The sequence below is a fragment of the Anser brachyrhynchus genome (assembly GCF_964034855.1).
Source record: "Anser brachyrhynchus genome assembly, chromosome: 3".
Taxonomy (NCBI): Eukaryota; Metazoa; Chordata; class Aves; order Anseriformes; family Anatidae; genus Anser; species Anser brachyrhynchus.
Window position 1 is genome coordinate 4,077,385 of NC_137696.1, and position 14,412 is coordinate 4,091,796.

A 14,412-nucleotide genomic window follows, 5' to 3' on the forward strand; every position below is an offset into this window, starting at 1 on the left:
CATTTCTCTGACAAGAAGCCCATCCTGTAAGGTTATATACATGCTGCTCACCAAGAAGTTACAAGGTCAATCAAATACACATTGGTTCTTTTTATTCACCAGCTCCCCCCCCCCACCTGCCAAACACACCACTTGAATTATCTAATAATGTCAGGGTTATCACCAACTAAATAAAACCAAACCAACTCCAAAAGATAACTATTTCTCAGCTTATTCTCAAATGAACTTGCTCCCAGAGATACTTTCCCATCTCCATGCACTGCAAAGTTGTCTTTGGAAAAGAATACCTGAGGTGTACATTTAGAAGTGCTAATCCGATATATGAAACATTAAAAAAATAAAAACTAACAAAAAAACAAACTCAGTGCTGTAAGTGAAGTTGAAATTCACATTCAAGACCACAACAGAAGATCCTGAACTGCAGCATGCAAGGTATTCCAGTTTTGTACACTAACTTAGCTGAAAAGTTCTTGTGCTACTAACTTAACTAAACACTGCCAACAGCAAAAGCACAATTTTCATTGACTGACAGACAGCAAGCATCATGCAGAGCTGAATGTCTCAATTTTCTTTATCCTTGTCACTCAGGTAGAAATCTGTTTTAAAGACAGTTGTTCAAGTCACTAAAAGGAAGAAGATAATGCAAGCTGATGGACTTCTTTTGTTGGTAGTATGTGATCTTGGAAGCGTGGTTTTGCAGAGCTATCACAGACAGAGATCCCCATCACTGGCAAGCAACTTCTGAAAATTTTAATGTTCTTGTAGAACATAATTACTTTTTCTGTACGACCCACTAGAGGTAACAACAGTTTAACAAGACCCTGTTCCTTACTTGTACATTTCTGGCTGATTTTCACCTGTAGCTGGGTAGCAGCTTACTTTCTGAAGTGTTTGTGTTATGTTTTGCTTTTTTCTTTAAAAAAAAAAATCGGTAAAAGAACAATCACCACCTTGATTCATGGCTCCTGCAGGAGAGAAACTCACATTATTAACAGGAGGAGCTGTGAAGTAGCCAGTATTATTGGTCGTTAGTTAGCAATCTCAAGAAATTCTGGTCAATACAGCTCAATATTATCATAAACTTTCTTTTTGACATTAAGCACTGAGTGGCTTATACAGCTGCTTTGTCTCTATAATCTTGTGTCAACCCAGTGACTATTCAGATATCTACAGATTTCTAGTACAAAGATACTGTTATTAAACCCAAACCTTACTATTATACATAAAACCTTTGGCGTTAAAGTAGATTATCTGAGCACATTCTGAACCATATTATTTTCTAAAAGTATGAGATTAAGAAAATTCAAAGGCAGCTAGAACATCTACGTATTTCAAGACTTGCTAGAACAAGAGACTGCAGACCCTTCATACCATTTAAATAAAAACAACCTAAGTCTCACAAGTTGCTGTATCCTTCCTTTTAAAGGAATCAAAAGTAGTTCTTACCATTAGCAAAGACCTTTAAACCATCACCTTAATTTGCTTTTTTCTTTGCACCAACAAAACCTGAGAACTATGACAGCCCAGCAGGACTATAAAATGCTGGAGTTAAGTTTGAATTCTATTTTTTGACTTACTACATTAATGTCAAACATTTATCTATTACTGATAAACAGATGTCAACAGCAACACAACTCCCCAAACCCTGATTTTTAGAAAAGCTTTCAAAGAAAAGTTTTCTGAAGTCTTTTCCCGAGTTTCCCCGCTGAAACCTAAAGACATCTTCAGGAATAACTGTGTATTCAAGAAAAAGATAGTACTTTTAACTCAAAAAAAAAAATCACTAGTTATTCTTCTACATCATTTCTTTATTCACCAAGCATAACAAAACACAAATTACCATTTCTGTACAGGATAAGTGTCTAGCATAAGGTTGTATATAATAAACAGCATTGAAACAGAGGTATAGAAAATCCAGAGCTTCAGAAAAAAGTCCTTCATTTGTATGTTGTTAGGAAGGAATTGTTCTCCAAAGTACGTAACTGAACAGACAAGAAGTGCCTGCCTTCAGTACAGCTGAAGGATGAGGTACGGGATAAAGGATGGATTTCAGTGCAGACATATTACCTCACCCTGTATGACAGGGTTATTGTAGTACCTGAAGTGGACAGTTCCTCATAATCTCACAGTGGTTAAAACAAAACTTTTCCTCATGAGTAAGTTCTGTAAACATAAACAGATTCTTTCCCTTGCTACCATCTCCTCTGAGACTAAAAAGGACCACTCATAAATAACAGCAGTGCAAGGAGAATGGACAGTATTATGGTACTTGAACTCTGAGGTCCACTTTCACAGCCTGGCAAGTTGCTTGTCAAACCCCAGGGATGCTGACACCATAGACTTCCCAGAAACACACGTGCCTGTGTCAGCTTGCTTCCGTCCGTTCACAGCAGCGGGCACCAAGCTTACGTCCTTCCATTCCACATCACTCCTTGCCCCACTCACAGCAAAAAGCATCAGAAGTATTGGCCAAATTCCATGTCAAAATACAAACCAACTTCAGCTCTTAGGGCACGTCAAGACCCACATCCATATAAGATGACTTATAAAATTGCAGGATTTTATTTTAGTTGCAAAGGAGTAGAACTGAGGCTGAACTATTCAAAGCTCCTTTCAACTTCATTTTCACACGTTTTCTGCTATAAAAAAATAAATCACTAAAGACAAAGGAATTGTCAGTTGCCATTGAGATTTCCCTAATTTCATTCCCCAGAATCCTTTGTTGTTACACATCCCACACTTGTTAAGACTTCCAGCCTTTTTATAACTCACTTTAAGATCAACTTGCTCAAAGCTTTACAGGTATGGTTTGTAATTTGGTTCTGAATACCACTCCACACCAGAGAGCGGAGGAAGAGCAGGGGAAGAAACTTCCCTCCACAAACTAAGGTATGTTCTCCAAACTTCCTGTTAAAGACCAGACAGAGATATGAGAACGGTCAGAGGCTGGTTCCTTCCCAACAGGAAGTTTTTCAATCATTTCAGCTTCAGCAGTTCCAAAGGCTTTAATAATCTCCTGTTAAACTTCCATACAAGAGTGGGTGTCAAACTAATCTCAAAACACCTTCCAGCAAGCCATTCACGTTTAAAAATTGGTACCATAAAGCCTTTGTATTGTTCACAAAATGATTTTCCTAAGTCAGTACAAACATTTGTGTAGTACTGAACGCCTTTTGTTTCCAGCCTGGTGCATCTGTGGGCATTATACCTGGCCCAGAGGCTCTCCCCTTCTCCTACAGCTTCTTACTCCAGCAGAAGATTGATCACACCTGCTTCAGTTTATTTGTTCTTGGTTCCTTTCTTGACTTGTCCTCATCACTCTTTCTGAACAGCTACTCCACACTTTACTAATCAATCTGTCATTTATTCACAGTATACAGTGTTTGAAGTAAATGGTAGAAAGCTTTTTCCACATTCCTCATCAGTTGCTGTCTTGGCTTGTCAAGCGTACAGATTTTTTTTTCCCCTCCTTCAGACCTCTCTAGTTTGTCACTGCAAGAAGAAGTAGCCTTTCATTTGAAGAAAATAGCAGGACTTGGGCAGGGAATTCTCAAGTCATCACAGACTTCAGCACACCTGGAGCTTCATCCCTTCTCATACTCTTGATGCCTTAAGAGCGGAATCAACATTGAAGGGAAACAAAAGTTTGAAACAGATGCGGTAACAGTCACATTAACACAGATTTCTTTTAATTGCACTGATCAGCTGAAATGTGGAATCATTTCCGTACTCTAACCTTCTACAAGGCCACTATTCCACATGGCTTATTTACAATAAATATATCTAAGAAAACAAGAAACTAAGAATATTTTCTCCTGAATGTGCAGTCTAACAAAAGCCTTAAATAGCAGAGAAGTGTTTCTGAACAACTTCTGCCTTCCAGCATTTTTTGCAGAGCACTGGGTACTAGCAGGGATTGCAAGAACATCTACAACAGAACAAATTCACTACTGCCGTGATCCAATACCCACATATTAGACTCTGACATTTTGCTTATGTGAGGTGTAACAGCAATCGCAACATAAATCCACACCTTGTCAGGTTCAGCAGGACATGTAGCAGGAGATTTGCGAATTTCAGCAACTCATACTGAGTTTGAGAGTTGTCAAAATAAAAGCATAGCTCAGGCTAAGAAGGATAAAGAATTTCCCAGTTAAACTACATGACAGACTGCATATTCTCATGTGTCAAAGACCTCCTAAACAAACTTTGGAGATGTCAGGTAATCTTTTGATTTTTATGCAGCCCTTGTTTTCTAGATGGACAAGCTTCTTTACAAGATATCAAAGACCTACTCTAATGGGAGAAAGAGGTCTGTGAGTACTGTTGTAATAAAACTATGTCAGAGTTTAAAAGCTCAGCAACTTCTGATATACATTTTCACTTCAGAAGTCATTAAGGAGGCTTTTAGGAAGAGATGAAAGCATTATCTGCTTATGACATTGGTATCTGCAACTCTGTTAGCCCCTTGAGACTGTAAAGGAAGTACTACAATCTCACATGGAATATCATCATAAAGACCACGGCCAGCCATGGTCACAAGATCACTCTACACTCCTGTTCACATTAGTCAGTATGAGCCCTTAATGGTAACAGAAGGACCGGAAACCTGGTCCTGTATCTGCAGCAGTAAGAAAACTGCAATAGTGAACACTTCACATTTCATAGTTAGATTGCAAGAATCAAAATTAAGCCAAGTCAAGACACAGAAATAAAGCGAAGGAAATCACACCAAATAATTCCTTCCTCTTCACAGACACGTGAATGAAGGAGAACTAGAAAAAAAATGAGGCACTGTAACAGAATTAAATTCTCATCCACCTAAACCTCAATTACTCGATCTATGTTATTGAATCAGATTCACATTTCTGGACAGTGTTCACTGCATGTATTTGGACAACTCTACTGGCCATCCTGATAATGCCACACACACTAAGAGAAGAAGGGTTCATAGAATCATCGAATATCTCGAGTTGGAAGGGACCCATAAGGATCATCAAGTCCAACTCCTGGCACCGCACAGGTCATCCCAAAAGTTTAGACCATGTGACTAAGTGCCCAGTCCAATCTCTTCTTAAATTCAGACAGGCTTGGTGCAGTGACTACTTCACTGGGGAGCCTGTTCCAGTGTGCAACCACCCTTTCGGTGGGGTTCATCCATGCCAGGCTGGCGCACCCCAGCCCAAGCAAACATGTAGAATCGTGAGTAAGAAATGCCGTTTTCAGCCACCTACAAGAACACCACCATTTCGCCCAGATTCCCCATACCACGATGCCTGATAAATTTTAAAGACAAAGTGCATTAGGCATGGCTGACCACTGGAATATCTAGAAAATATCTAGAAAGTAAAAACTGAGGCAGAGAATAACTAATTTGCATACCTAAGGCTATCAGTGTTGTTATGACTGTCTGCATGTACTTGCAAAATTTCTGCATGCCAGCAAGGCTTTAAGGTATTTTGGTGTTTTCCACCCCCCACCTCTCTCAATGAAGCACTCCTGCCCCCCCATAGGACTGCCACTGTTACCAACAACAGGGTTTCTAAGCCTTGGCTCTCTTAAAAGTAACTTCAGTCTGAACAAGCAGAACAGTCTCTATTTAAAAAGACTCCCCCATTTTACTTACCATCACTTTCATTCTTACTTTTCATTTCTTCCATCCATGTTGGAATATCTTTCAACGCAACATACTCCCTCGAGTACTCTTTGCGTCTTTCCTCCAAGGTCATCTTCAGCAAACGTTCTGTTTAAGGGAAAGGGAAAAAAAAGTTTTGCAAGCTTTCATATATTCTTGTACATTGGCCAAGTAGTGACCAATTCCATGTCCTTGAAGCAATTAAATACGGTTTGAAAGAAACAAGCATGGGTGATTTGATGAGTTACAAATAATAGGAGCTGAACATAGTGCATTTAAACAACCGCCTGCACCTATTTCTGGATATCCCAGTTCAGCAAAAAAATGCCGCTTCACTGCTCTCTCAGCTGTCCAGATTTCCTTCCCTCATCACTATAGCACCTCGTCTTCCAGTCACTTAAACTCAAGATCAGAGATCCAACAGCAGATTCATTAAGTAGGGAATTGTTATAGAATTTCCAGGCATTACAACGCATTCTTTAGTTTCTGTATTGATAAAATAGAGATAGAATTTAGAATAACAAAAAACACCTCACGAACATCAAAACTGATGAATTTTTTTCTGAAACAAGTTTATGTATGCCAGCAAAGAATGACGGAAAGAATGATACAAAATTAACAGAGTGCCAATATATTACAAAAAGAAGTCAGCAAAAGCCAAATCTTATGTCACTTTCTAGATGGTTGGGGTGATAAAAAATAAAGGCATTTTTGTTTGGTTGATTTGTTCTGTAAACAATGCAACTTCCAGCATGCAAAATCTACTGTCATTTGCTTTAAACACATCCAGTAGCATTTCATTCCGATTTGGGCCAAAATCAGCAGCTACAGAAAATGCTAGACTACCTGTTTGTTACCCAAAGAAAGTACTGCAAGGCCGTAACGTGACTGACGGACTGGTGGAACACAAGCCCAAGCACAAGGAAAGCCCACTGCCCTCCACTGGCTACCCATGTAACTAAAGATCAGCCCAGGACCAGCATGATGGAAGGACCATGCTGGATTTCAAGTGCTGTAAAGCAGAACCCAGGTTTGAATTCAAGAGCTCAGGTTAAGGCTTATAGTTTTGTACTTGAACATCAGTATAACGTGCTTGATTACCCCACTGGAGTACACATAGATGTGTTTTTTTTTCTTCTGAGAAATAGTCACCATGTCTTTTTTTTTTTTTTTTAAAGACATTTAGCAAAAAGTACAACTGCATGGGTTGTACAATTTTGACAGCTAGTGCCAACTTCACTTTTCTTCAGACTTGGCTATAAATGCAGTGGGTTCTAAGGTGAGGAAAAATCACCCCAGTGGCCTTGACCCAACAGCAGATTCTTGTAGCCGCATCCTCTTCTCCTCCCCTACCCCATCAAGCAGGATGACTTCGCTCAGAAGTAAAATATGCTTTTAACGCTCAGTGTTAGTTTTGTACAAGATGTGTCCTTGCCTAAGGAGTGAAAAGAACACACCATGTCAGGGCTTCCATGAGCTAATCAAGTTTCTGGGTACATTTTACCAGTGGCACTGAACTACTATTACCATACTAATAGATTTTCTTGACACATTAATCAGGAATAAATATTCTTTGATGATCAAAAAGAGTTTAAAAGCTATATGGGCAAGGAAGATCCATATTTTTTGCCTTTGGCATAAAGGACTGGATGGACATGAAAAGAGATGCTAATATTCGTATCAAGTTGAAGGAACAGTAAATGAGTTCAACAAACTGCTACTTAGGTCAAACCTTTCAAGAAAATAGCTTATTTTGCAAAAACCCTATTATAATGTAAGTTTTCTAATTATGTATAGTCAGTAAAGCCTAAAATACCAAAGGTAACTTTTGAGCCCAGGCTCTTATCAAAAGATATATATTTTTTGATGTTTTTTGTCAATCGAAGAAGAAATTGTACTGTCAAAAATACCACTTCTCTCCCCGTATTTAGGCTTTGTATCTTAGTTGGATACTTACAAATATGAAAGTAAAACTAACGTGATTAGAATCTTCATTATACATTATGGATACACATTTAACTCTACTGCTTCATCTTCAAGCATACAAGATACTTAATGTGCCTGTTAAGAGTACTACAGAAAGACAAACATGAACACGAGACAAAGAGAGCGCATTTGTGTGCATCAGGCTGGAGGGACCAACTAACACTGAAAGTTTGACTGCCTTTTGCTGACGGAATTTGAGGCAGCTCCCCACCTTCCAAAACACAATTCTAGAGGAAGGGTATATGAAGCTTTGCTCTTCCAAGTCACTAGTGAGACTTTAAAGTGAGTTTAAACTGCACACAGACCTCCCAGAAGATGCTTCCAACATCTTTAGCTGCAAAGACTGTTTTCTGCATGTCACCTGTTGAAGTGCTTTGGAAGCTCACAGGCAGACCCGTCCCATGCCATAAAGACTCCAAAATCAACGCCAGTTCTGCTCCTACTGTTTCACTGGACCACAAGAAAGATCTACCCTGTGAGAAATTGAACTAATCCTCAATTACTAAGAAGTAATTAAGGAAAGCAAGTGGGTTTGAACTCACTATTTAGCAGTTTGCACTTTTTGAGAATAAGAACTTCTTCAAAACATAAAAGGTTCAGAATGATCACTCTCAAAGCTTCAAGGGAAGAGCAGAATCAGCACGAGCAGTCAACTTTGCGGAGAGCTGGAAGTATGCAGGAACAGCAGAGGCAGGCCTGGCATAAAATTTCTTTTCAAGGACAACCTGCATAGGAAGGGAAGAAGTTGTGCTTCTGTAGTTTTGCTCTCTAGTAAAGAGAATGCTCAGTGAGAATAATCACACAGGGCTACAAGCTAAAGACCAGCATCAGCTGTAATGTGCCAGAGTTTCACACACGTTTGAAAAACCCTGGGCCAACACCACGAATGTAATGCTGGGAAGCAGCTACTGGAGCAGAAGACTGGCAAATGCTGTTCATTCTCACTATGCAGAGTGACACCAAGTGCTGGCTAGCTAGCGCTCAGAAACATGCCTTGCTGGCCAGAATAACTTCAACAGCAGTCACAAGCTTCAGCTTGTGTTCATCAGTGTCACCCTGCTCAACAGATGGTGGTTATCACGGTTCCGGTGGAGACCATCATCCTCACAGCACATGCAGATGAAAGCATGCCCGCACCTCACCTGTTCCAGCCCCTGTGCTCGACCCTCTTCACCCAGGGTTTGAGTCCACATGCCGGGCTATGAACTTGCACAAACAGCACCAAAGCTGGAAGCGACAGAGGAGCAGTGGGAACTCCCACCAGAGCTGACCAGAAGCTTCCCCCACCTGCCCCCTGCACAAAAGCAGCATTTCCTTGCAAGGTAACAACAGGCAGCAGGTAGGGCTTCCACAGGCGAAGTCGCTTACAGCTGATCACACACAAGCAACACCTGAGAAGATTTAACTCCATTTTTTCTGCTCTGGAAGAGAGAAACTTTCAAGTCTGGCAGAAATTTGTTGTCTCACCTAAAGGCACATCTTAACTAAAGGCACATGGCAGGACAGCTCTGAAAGAAACACGAATACACAATGTAACACTGCCTCAGAGGCAGTTTGAGGGAAGCAGCTAATCTACACAGCGATCAGCCTGTTTGTGGCTCTCACGTTTTCTCCTTCCAGATGCCTACTTGATTTGTCCACAAAGAGGACGAACGCTATCCTTTGAACCTGTTGTCTGCCTTCTTGATTTGAAATACACATGCACTCACAGGGAACATGGGAGGAACGAGAGAACTTGTAATAGACCCGCTGGCATGTTTCACTTTTTCCTCCTCTCCCCCTTGTACATTTCTGGGTTATTTGTAAACACACCCGGCAAGGTTCGTTTTCCTGAAGCCTTTTCCAATAGCCGATGTAAATATTTATACTTCTGCTGCCTGAATTTCTGCCTAAAGGTTTACGCTGCTCTCCAGGTGACCAACATAGGGACACCAAGGTCAGCGGGAAGCGCCTGTCCCAGGCTTTTAGGAGCAGGACGGCGGGCTGCAGGAGCTCGGAGGGAGGGGGGCAGGCCCCTTTCCGTGGGGGCCCCCATTTCGCACCGGCGTGCCGGAACCCGCAGGCTCCACACCTGAAAGTAGCCTGGCGGGGCATCGCATTGGGGCTAAAAATCACGAAAAAAACCCACCATTTTCTCCCCCCCCCGCGAACAGCCAGACGGCACGGATTAAAGCGGGACGGGCACCTTTGGAGCCCGGCCGGCTCCTGCCCTGCCAAAACCCGGGGGGGTCCCCTCCAGGAGCCCCCCCCCGGCGTGAGGGGAGCCCGCAGCGCCCGGGGGGCGGCGGGGGCCGGGTCAGGGCCGCGGACAGGGGCTCGGGGGGCACCCCCCGGCCCGGAGGGGAGGCGGAGGGGGGCGGCGGGGCCCGGCCCGGGGCGGCGGCAGTACCTTTCTCCTCCCGCCAGAGCTTTTTCCGCTTGTTGCCGGGGTACATGGCGCTGTGGCTGGCGGTGGCTTTGAGCTGCAGGTTCCCCAGGCTCACGGGGGGGGGTGGAGGGGACGCCGAGCTGCCCGCTGCCGCCCGCCGCCGCCACCACCACCACCACCGCCGTCCAAACGTCGCTCCCCGGCTCCACAGGGTGCCTGGCGGCTGGGGCACGCCTCGCTCCAGCACGACACCCCCGCAGCGCCCGCCCCCCTTCCCGCCGCCCGTTGGCTCCGCCAGCCGCCGCTCAGCAGCCCCCTCCTCCGCCCGCCGCCGCCGCCACCGGACCGGGCACGGCGGGCGAGCCGGCCGGGAGGAGCCTGAAGCCGCGGTGGTAGTGCGGGGATGGGGACGGAGACGGGGACGAGACACCGCGGCCACAGCCCAGGCCCTGTGTGCGGGGGGTGCTTGGTGCGACGTTAACGGGCGCAGCGCCGCCGAGGCGCCCCCGGTGCCCCCGGGGAGGGCGCTCGGGGCCCGGCGGCCCGGTGCCGGCCGTCCCGGGGCGGAGCAGCGCCCCCTCTGCTTCCGGGTTGCCGCCGGGCCCGTGCGCTCCGCCGGGCGGCGCTGGGCCGCGTTGCTACGCGACGGCGTCCGGGCTGCGGCCTGCGGGGCCCCGGGGAGCCCGGCCCGGCCCGGCCCGGCGGGGAGAAATACATACGGGGCTCGTAGGAGTCAGAGCCGGCGGCAGGCACAGGGGAAAAACACCCGTTGGGATACGGGGAAATAAATACTGCGTGTGGTCCGGGCTCTCCGTGCAGTCGTTTCCAAAATTCCCCCTCACCGCCACTGACCCGCACCTTGCACGGGTTCGGTTCCTCTCAGAAACCGCACATCCGTCACCTTAGTCTGTATTTTCTTTCACTTTCTGATCTCACCTAGCTGGTACCTGCCAGGCTTGCTGACAGTGAAGTGTTTAGGTTAATTTTTTTTCCATGTCTGCATAAACACAGAAACTTCTGCAGCCTAAATAAGTAAACATAGGGGAATAAGCAAACATAATAAGGAAACAAATGCGGCCTGCCAGCAGCCCTCCGGATCCTGCTAGCCCACGCTACACCACACGTGGATGCACAGGCCCTAACTCAGGCAAGGGGATGCAACCCTGGGACAAAACAGGCGCTGGCAGGTGCTTCAGAGCTTCACAGAAGGACGCACACAAACTCATCAGTCTGCACCTCATTTGAGCTAAATCACTCTGTCAGGATCACTCTGTCAGGAGCAGGCTTGTCTTTGGTGATAATGTTCTTGTACTTGGCCTGTAACAAAGAGAAGTGAGGCACAACACAGCATTACTAGGGCTTTGTCCTTTTTCAGAACTACATTGAAAAACCATGAACTTTCTGGACACTATTCCTCATCACTCCACCAGCACTTTTTTTTTTTTTTTAAAGTCAGTAAACTACATATAAAATGCTAAATAAGCATAATAAAAATAAATAAATCAAGTGATCTGACATAAAACAACAAGAAATGATACTGTGAATTTGGAAGCATTGTGTACAAGATTCACAAAATTGCCATTCTTAAAAGTGAAAGAGGCAACATCAGATAAAGCACAGGTCTATTGAGAAACTACCTAGAGATACCGCACTCAGGGAACCATTGGTTAATTGACCTGTATAAGTACCAAGTCTTAATTTTCATGGTTAAGGCAAAATATCAGAAAAGACTGAATTATCCAGTAAAAAGTATGTTCTCAGTTTAACTGAAGGAATTTTTGAAGATTGGTAGAGGAAAAGATTGTTGTTTTTTCTCAGTGTTTTGAGACATTTTCTATCGGTTTATGTCAGGAAGGAGCTAATCCGTCTTTAGCGAAATACTCTCTCTTTACAGAGAACCTCTAACGATGTGCTGTAAAACAAACAGAAAAGTGCAAATGCCCCCTCTCGCTGTGCAGTTTGGCTTAGAACTTAGAATAGGTACAATTTAATTTAAATATTTAAAAAAAAAGAAACAGAAATATTGCTTTTAGAGGTGATATATCTGAAGTATTTTTTAAAAAGGACCAAGCTTTTAAGCTTTATACTTTCTCTTAAATTTTTAAACTTTCCTTTTTAAAGAAGCATAAAGCAAAACTCTGTAAGAAGACCCGATTCTAGCTTCACTAGTCACAGAGTTAACTACTAGTTAACTTACTTACTAGTTACCTGCGTTTTTGTTAAGTTCTCCTTTCTGATGAACCAACAGCATCTGCACTGTTGCTGTTAATCTTAAGTAACGGTGCAGTTCCTCACAGCAGAATCCTTTGTCTTATCACACTTACTGATGCGAGGGAACACTCAGAGTTTGCCTTTTAACCAGTTCAAATCAGAATAAGCCTCCTCTTCACAAAGCATATTTCAATATTCAGATTAGATCAGCTCCTAAGGGTGCATTACTATATCTTTACGTGATTTCTTCATTTTGGCCAGGTGGTATGCTCTGGTAGCCCAAGCACGGTTTTCTCGACTTGATAATGAAAATGAGAGAAAAGCCAACAGATAAAGCGGCATAAAAGAGACCTTAGTTTAAATCATGTGTGTGTACATGGTGTACAGTAGATATTTGAACCCATATCCTAGATCACTGCCATATTTACCAAGCTACTGAATATTCTAAAGTCCTGTGGGATCTGTTCCACATTTTATAAATCAACGTTTATTGGACCAGAAGGGGAGAGAGAGAAAACTCTTCTCATCCAGGGCATTTGCATGCATTCTTCAGTTGCATTTGTAAAAGCAGCTAGAACAGCCATCATTTTGGAAAATATATAAAGAAAATATATATCTTTATAAAAGGGAAAAAAAAATAGAAGAACAAGCCTGATATTTGTGCCAGCACCAAAATGGAAGACCAGATGGTGGTGGGTATGCTCTGCTCCTGTACTTGGCCTAGGTCTTGTTCAGGCTTGGGAGCCACAGTAGGCCTCGGTGTGATCGCTCCTTGAACCGGACAGCTCGTTAACAATGAGCAGGCAGCGCTCATTACCATGAAATATCTCATGGGAAGTAATGAATCAAATCAAGAGTCCAGAAAACAACCTGATAAGGAATCTGAGCTTGACTACAAGTCAATCACTTTATCTAATAAAGATGGCGCCTCATCTCTTTCTTCTCTGTAATCAAAGGAAAAGTCATCTCGACACCGTTCCTCTGTTATCTACAGATCGTGGCAAAGCCTGACGCTGCCTCGCTCCCCCTGACACCTGTGGTTTATGCAAGACAGGCACTGGACAGTCAGGCCTCCCCTCTGCGCGAACCTGGTCCCTGTGGTGTGACTCATTGACAAGGACGCATTGAAGTACTAAAGAGGGGGACTGTGCAACCTGATTCCCAAACAAATTGGCAAAACACTTGAGTCCTGGAAAATTACTGACCAAAACACAATGACCTTGTAATCCTATAAATAGTGATTCCAAGCAAGAACTCTTTGAGTGGCTTTGCCCTTGATCACCCCTCTGTGCTGGGATGTCTCTCAGGGTACCCCTGCGAGAAAGCACATCGCAGGGCTGACACCTTCAGGAACAAGTTCATCCATGGACAAATGCCAACAAGGTAAGTAATTCACTCTAAGGGGGGATTTGGGAAGCACACGACTGGATTTAGAAACCCCCCAGGAACCTGCAGCAAGCCTTGGGTGAACCTTGCCATTCACAAATCTTTAACTAAATTGCTGTTTCTATTGTAGCAAGTTCTTTAGATCATTGCGTTAATGACTAATACCTACATACAGATTAAGTACAGTTAAAATCATATAATCTTGTTATTTGCTATAAAGTCATATAATAAAAACCTTAATTGCTGCTACATTAGAGTTGTGTAAGATATAACTCCATGATAGATAAAAGACAGGAGTAAAACTTCAACTTAAAAATAGAAGTGTTTAGATTTTCCAATTCTGGTAAGAAAAATCTTATTTTATTTTACTTTTTTTTTTGTTTCTTCTCAGTTGCTGTTGGTACAATTGGTTCCACTGGAGCAAGAAGAAATTCTGTCACTGACTTCAGTGTGAGCATGATTTGGTGTTCAGTTCTTATAGTGTTGATTCTGGATTCCAAAGATCACTGATCCTCCAGGTCAAGTGAAATTTTAAGTCATTTACCAGCTATCTCAGGCTAGGTCTTCCCTGCTGTTCCTGAATAGGAACAAAATGTTCAGCTTTGTAGATATGAAACATGAATAGTTCTTCCACAGCTGCCTGCAAGCATGCAATTCCCACAGCCAGAGCTAGAATAATATATGGGAAATGGGCTATTAGAAATGCAGTTTGGGGAGCACACCTAATTTCTTTATAAAGAAGGATGTTTTTCCTTGGTTGAGTACATGTAACGTTTGCCATGGGTGAATTTTAAAGGAAAAAAGGCACAAATATATCAGACTTTCT

The 14,412-nt window shown here is 43.2% G+C and overlaps 1 protein-coding gene and 1 long non-coding RNA gene across 11 annotated transcripts in view; one reads left to right on the forward strand and one right to left on the reverse strand.

Annotated features, from left to right (window-relative positions):
* The window catches only part of MACROD2 (mono-ADP ribosylhydrolase 2), an 861,442-nt gene extending 850,904 nt beyond the window's left edge, over nt 1–10,538 (reverse strand). For 2 of the 10 annotated variants that reach the window (XM_080587156.1, XM_080587159.1), the window contains exons 1-2: nt 10,011–10,532; nt 5,627–5,743 (exon numbers count right to left, since the gene is read on the reverse strand). In XM_080587156.1, coding sequence (XP_080443282.1) covers nt 5,627–5,743; nt 10,011–10,056 — 163 coding nt within the window. In that variant the 5' untranslated portion in view covers nt 10,057–10,532. Of the gene's footprint in view, nt 1–5,626; nt 5,744–8,763; nt 9,696–10,010 lie in introns of those variants that run through there. The other 8 variants (XM_080587155.1, XM_080587158.1, XM_080587154.1 and 5 more) reach the window with 7 other exon arrangements.
* LOC308193012 lies at nt 10,289–14,089 on the forward strand. The gene is made up of 3 exons (XR_013949308.1): nt 10,289–10,381; nt 13,195–13,583; nt 13,978–14,089. It is a non-coding gene; the product is annotated as an uncharacterized lncRNA (long non-coding RNA).
* The last annotated feature ends 323 nt before the right edge of the window (nt 14,090–14,412 follow it).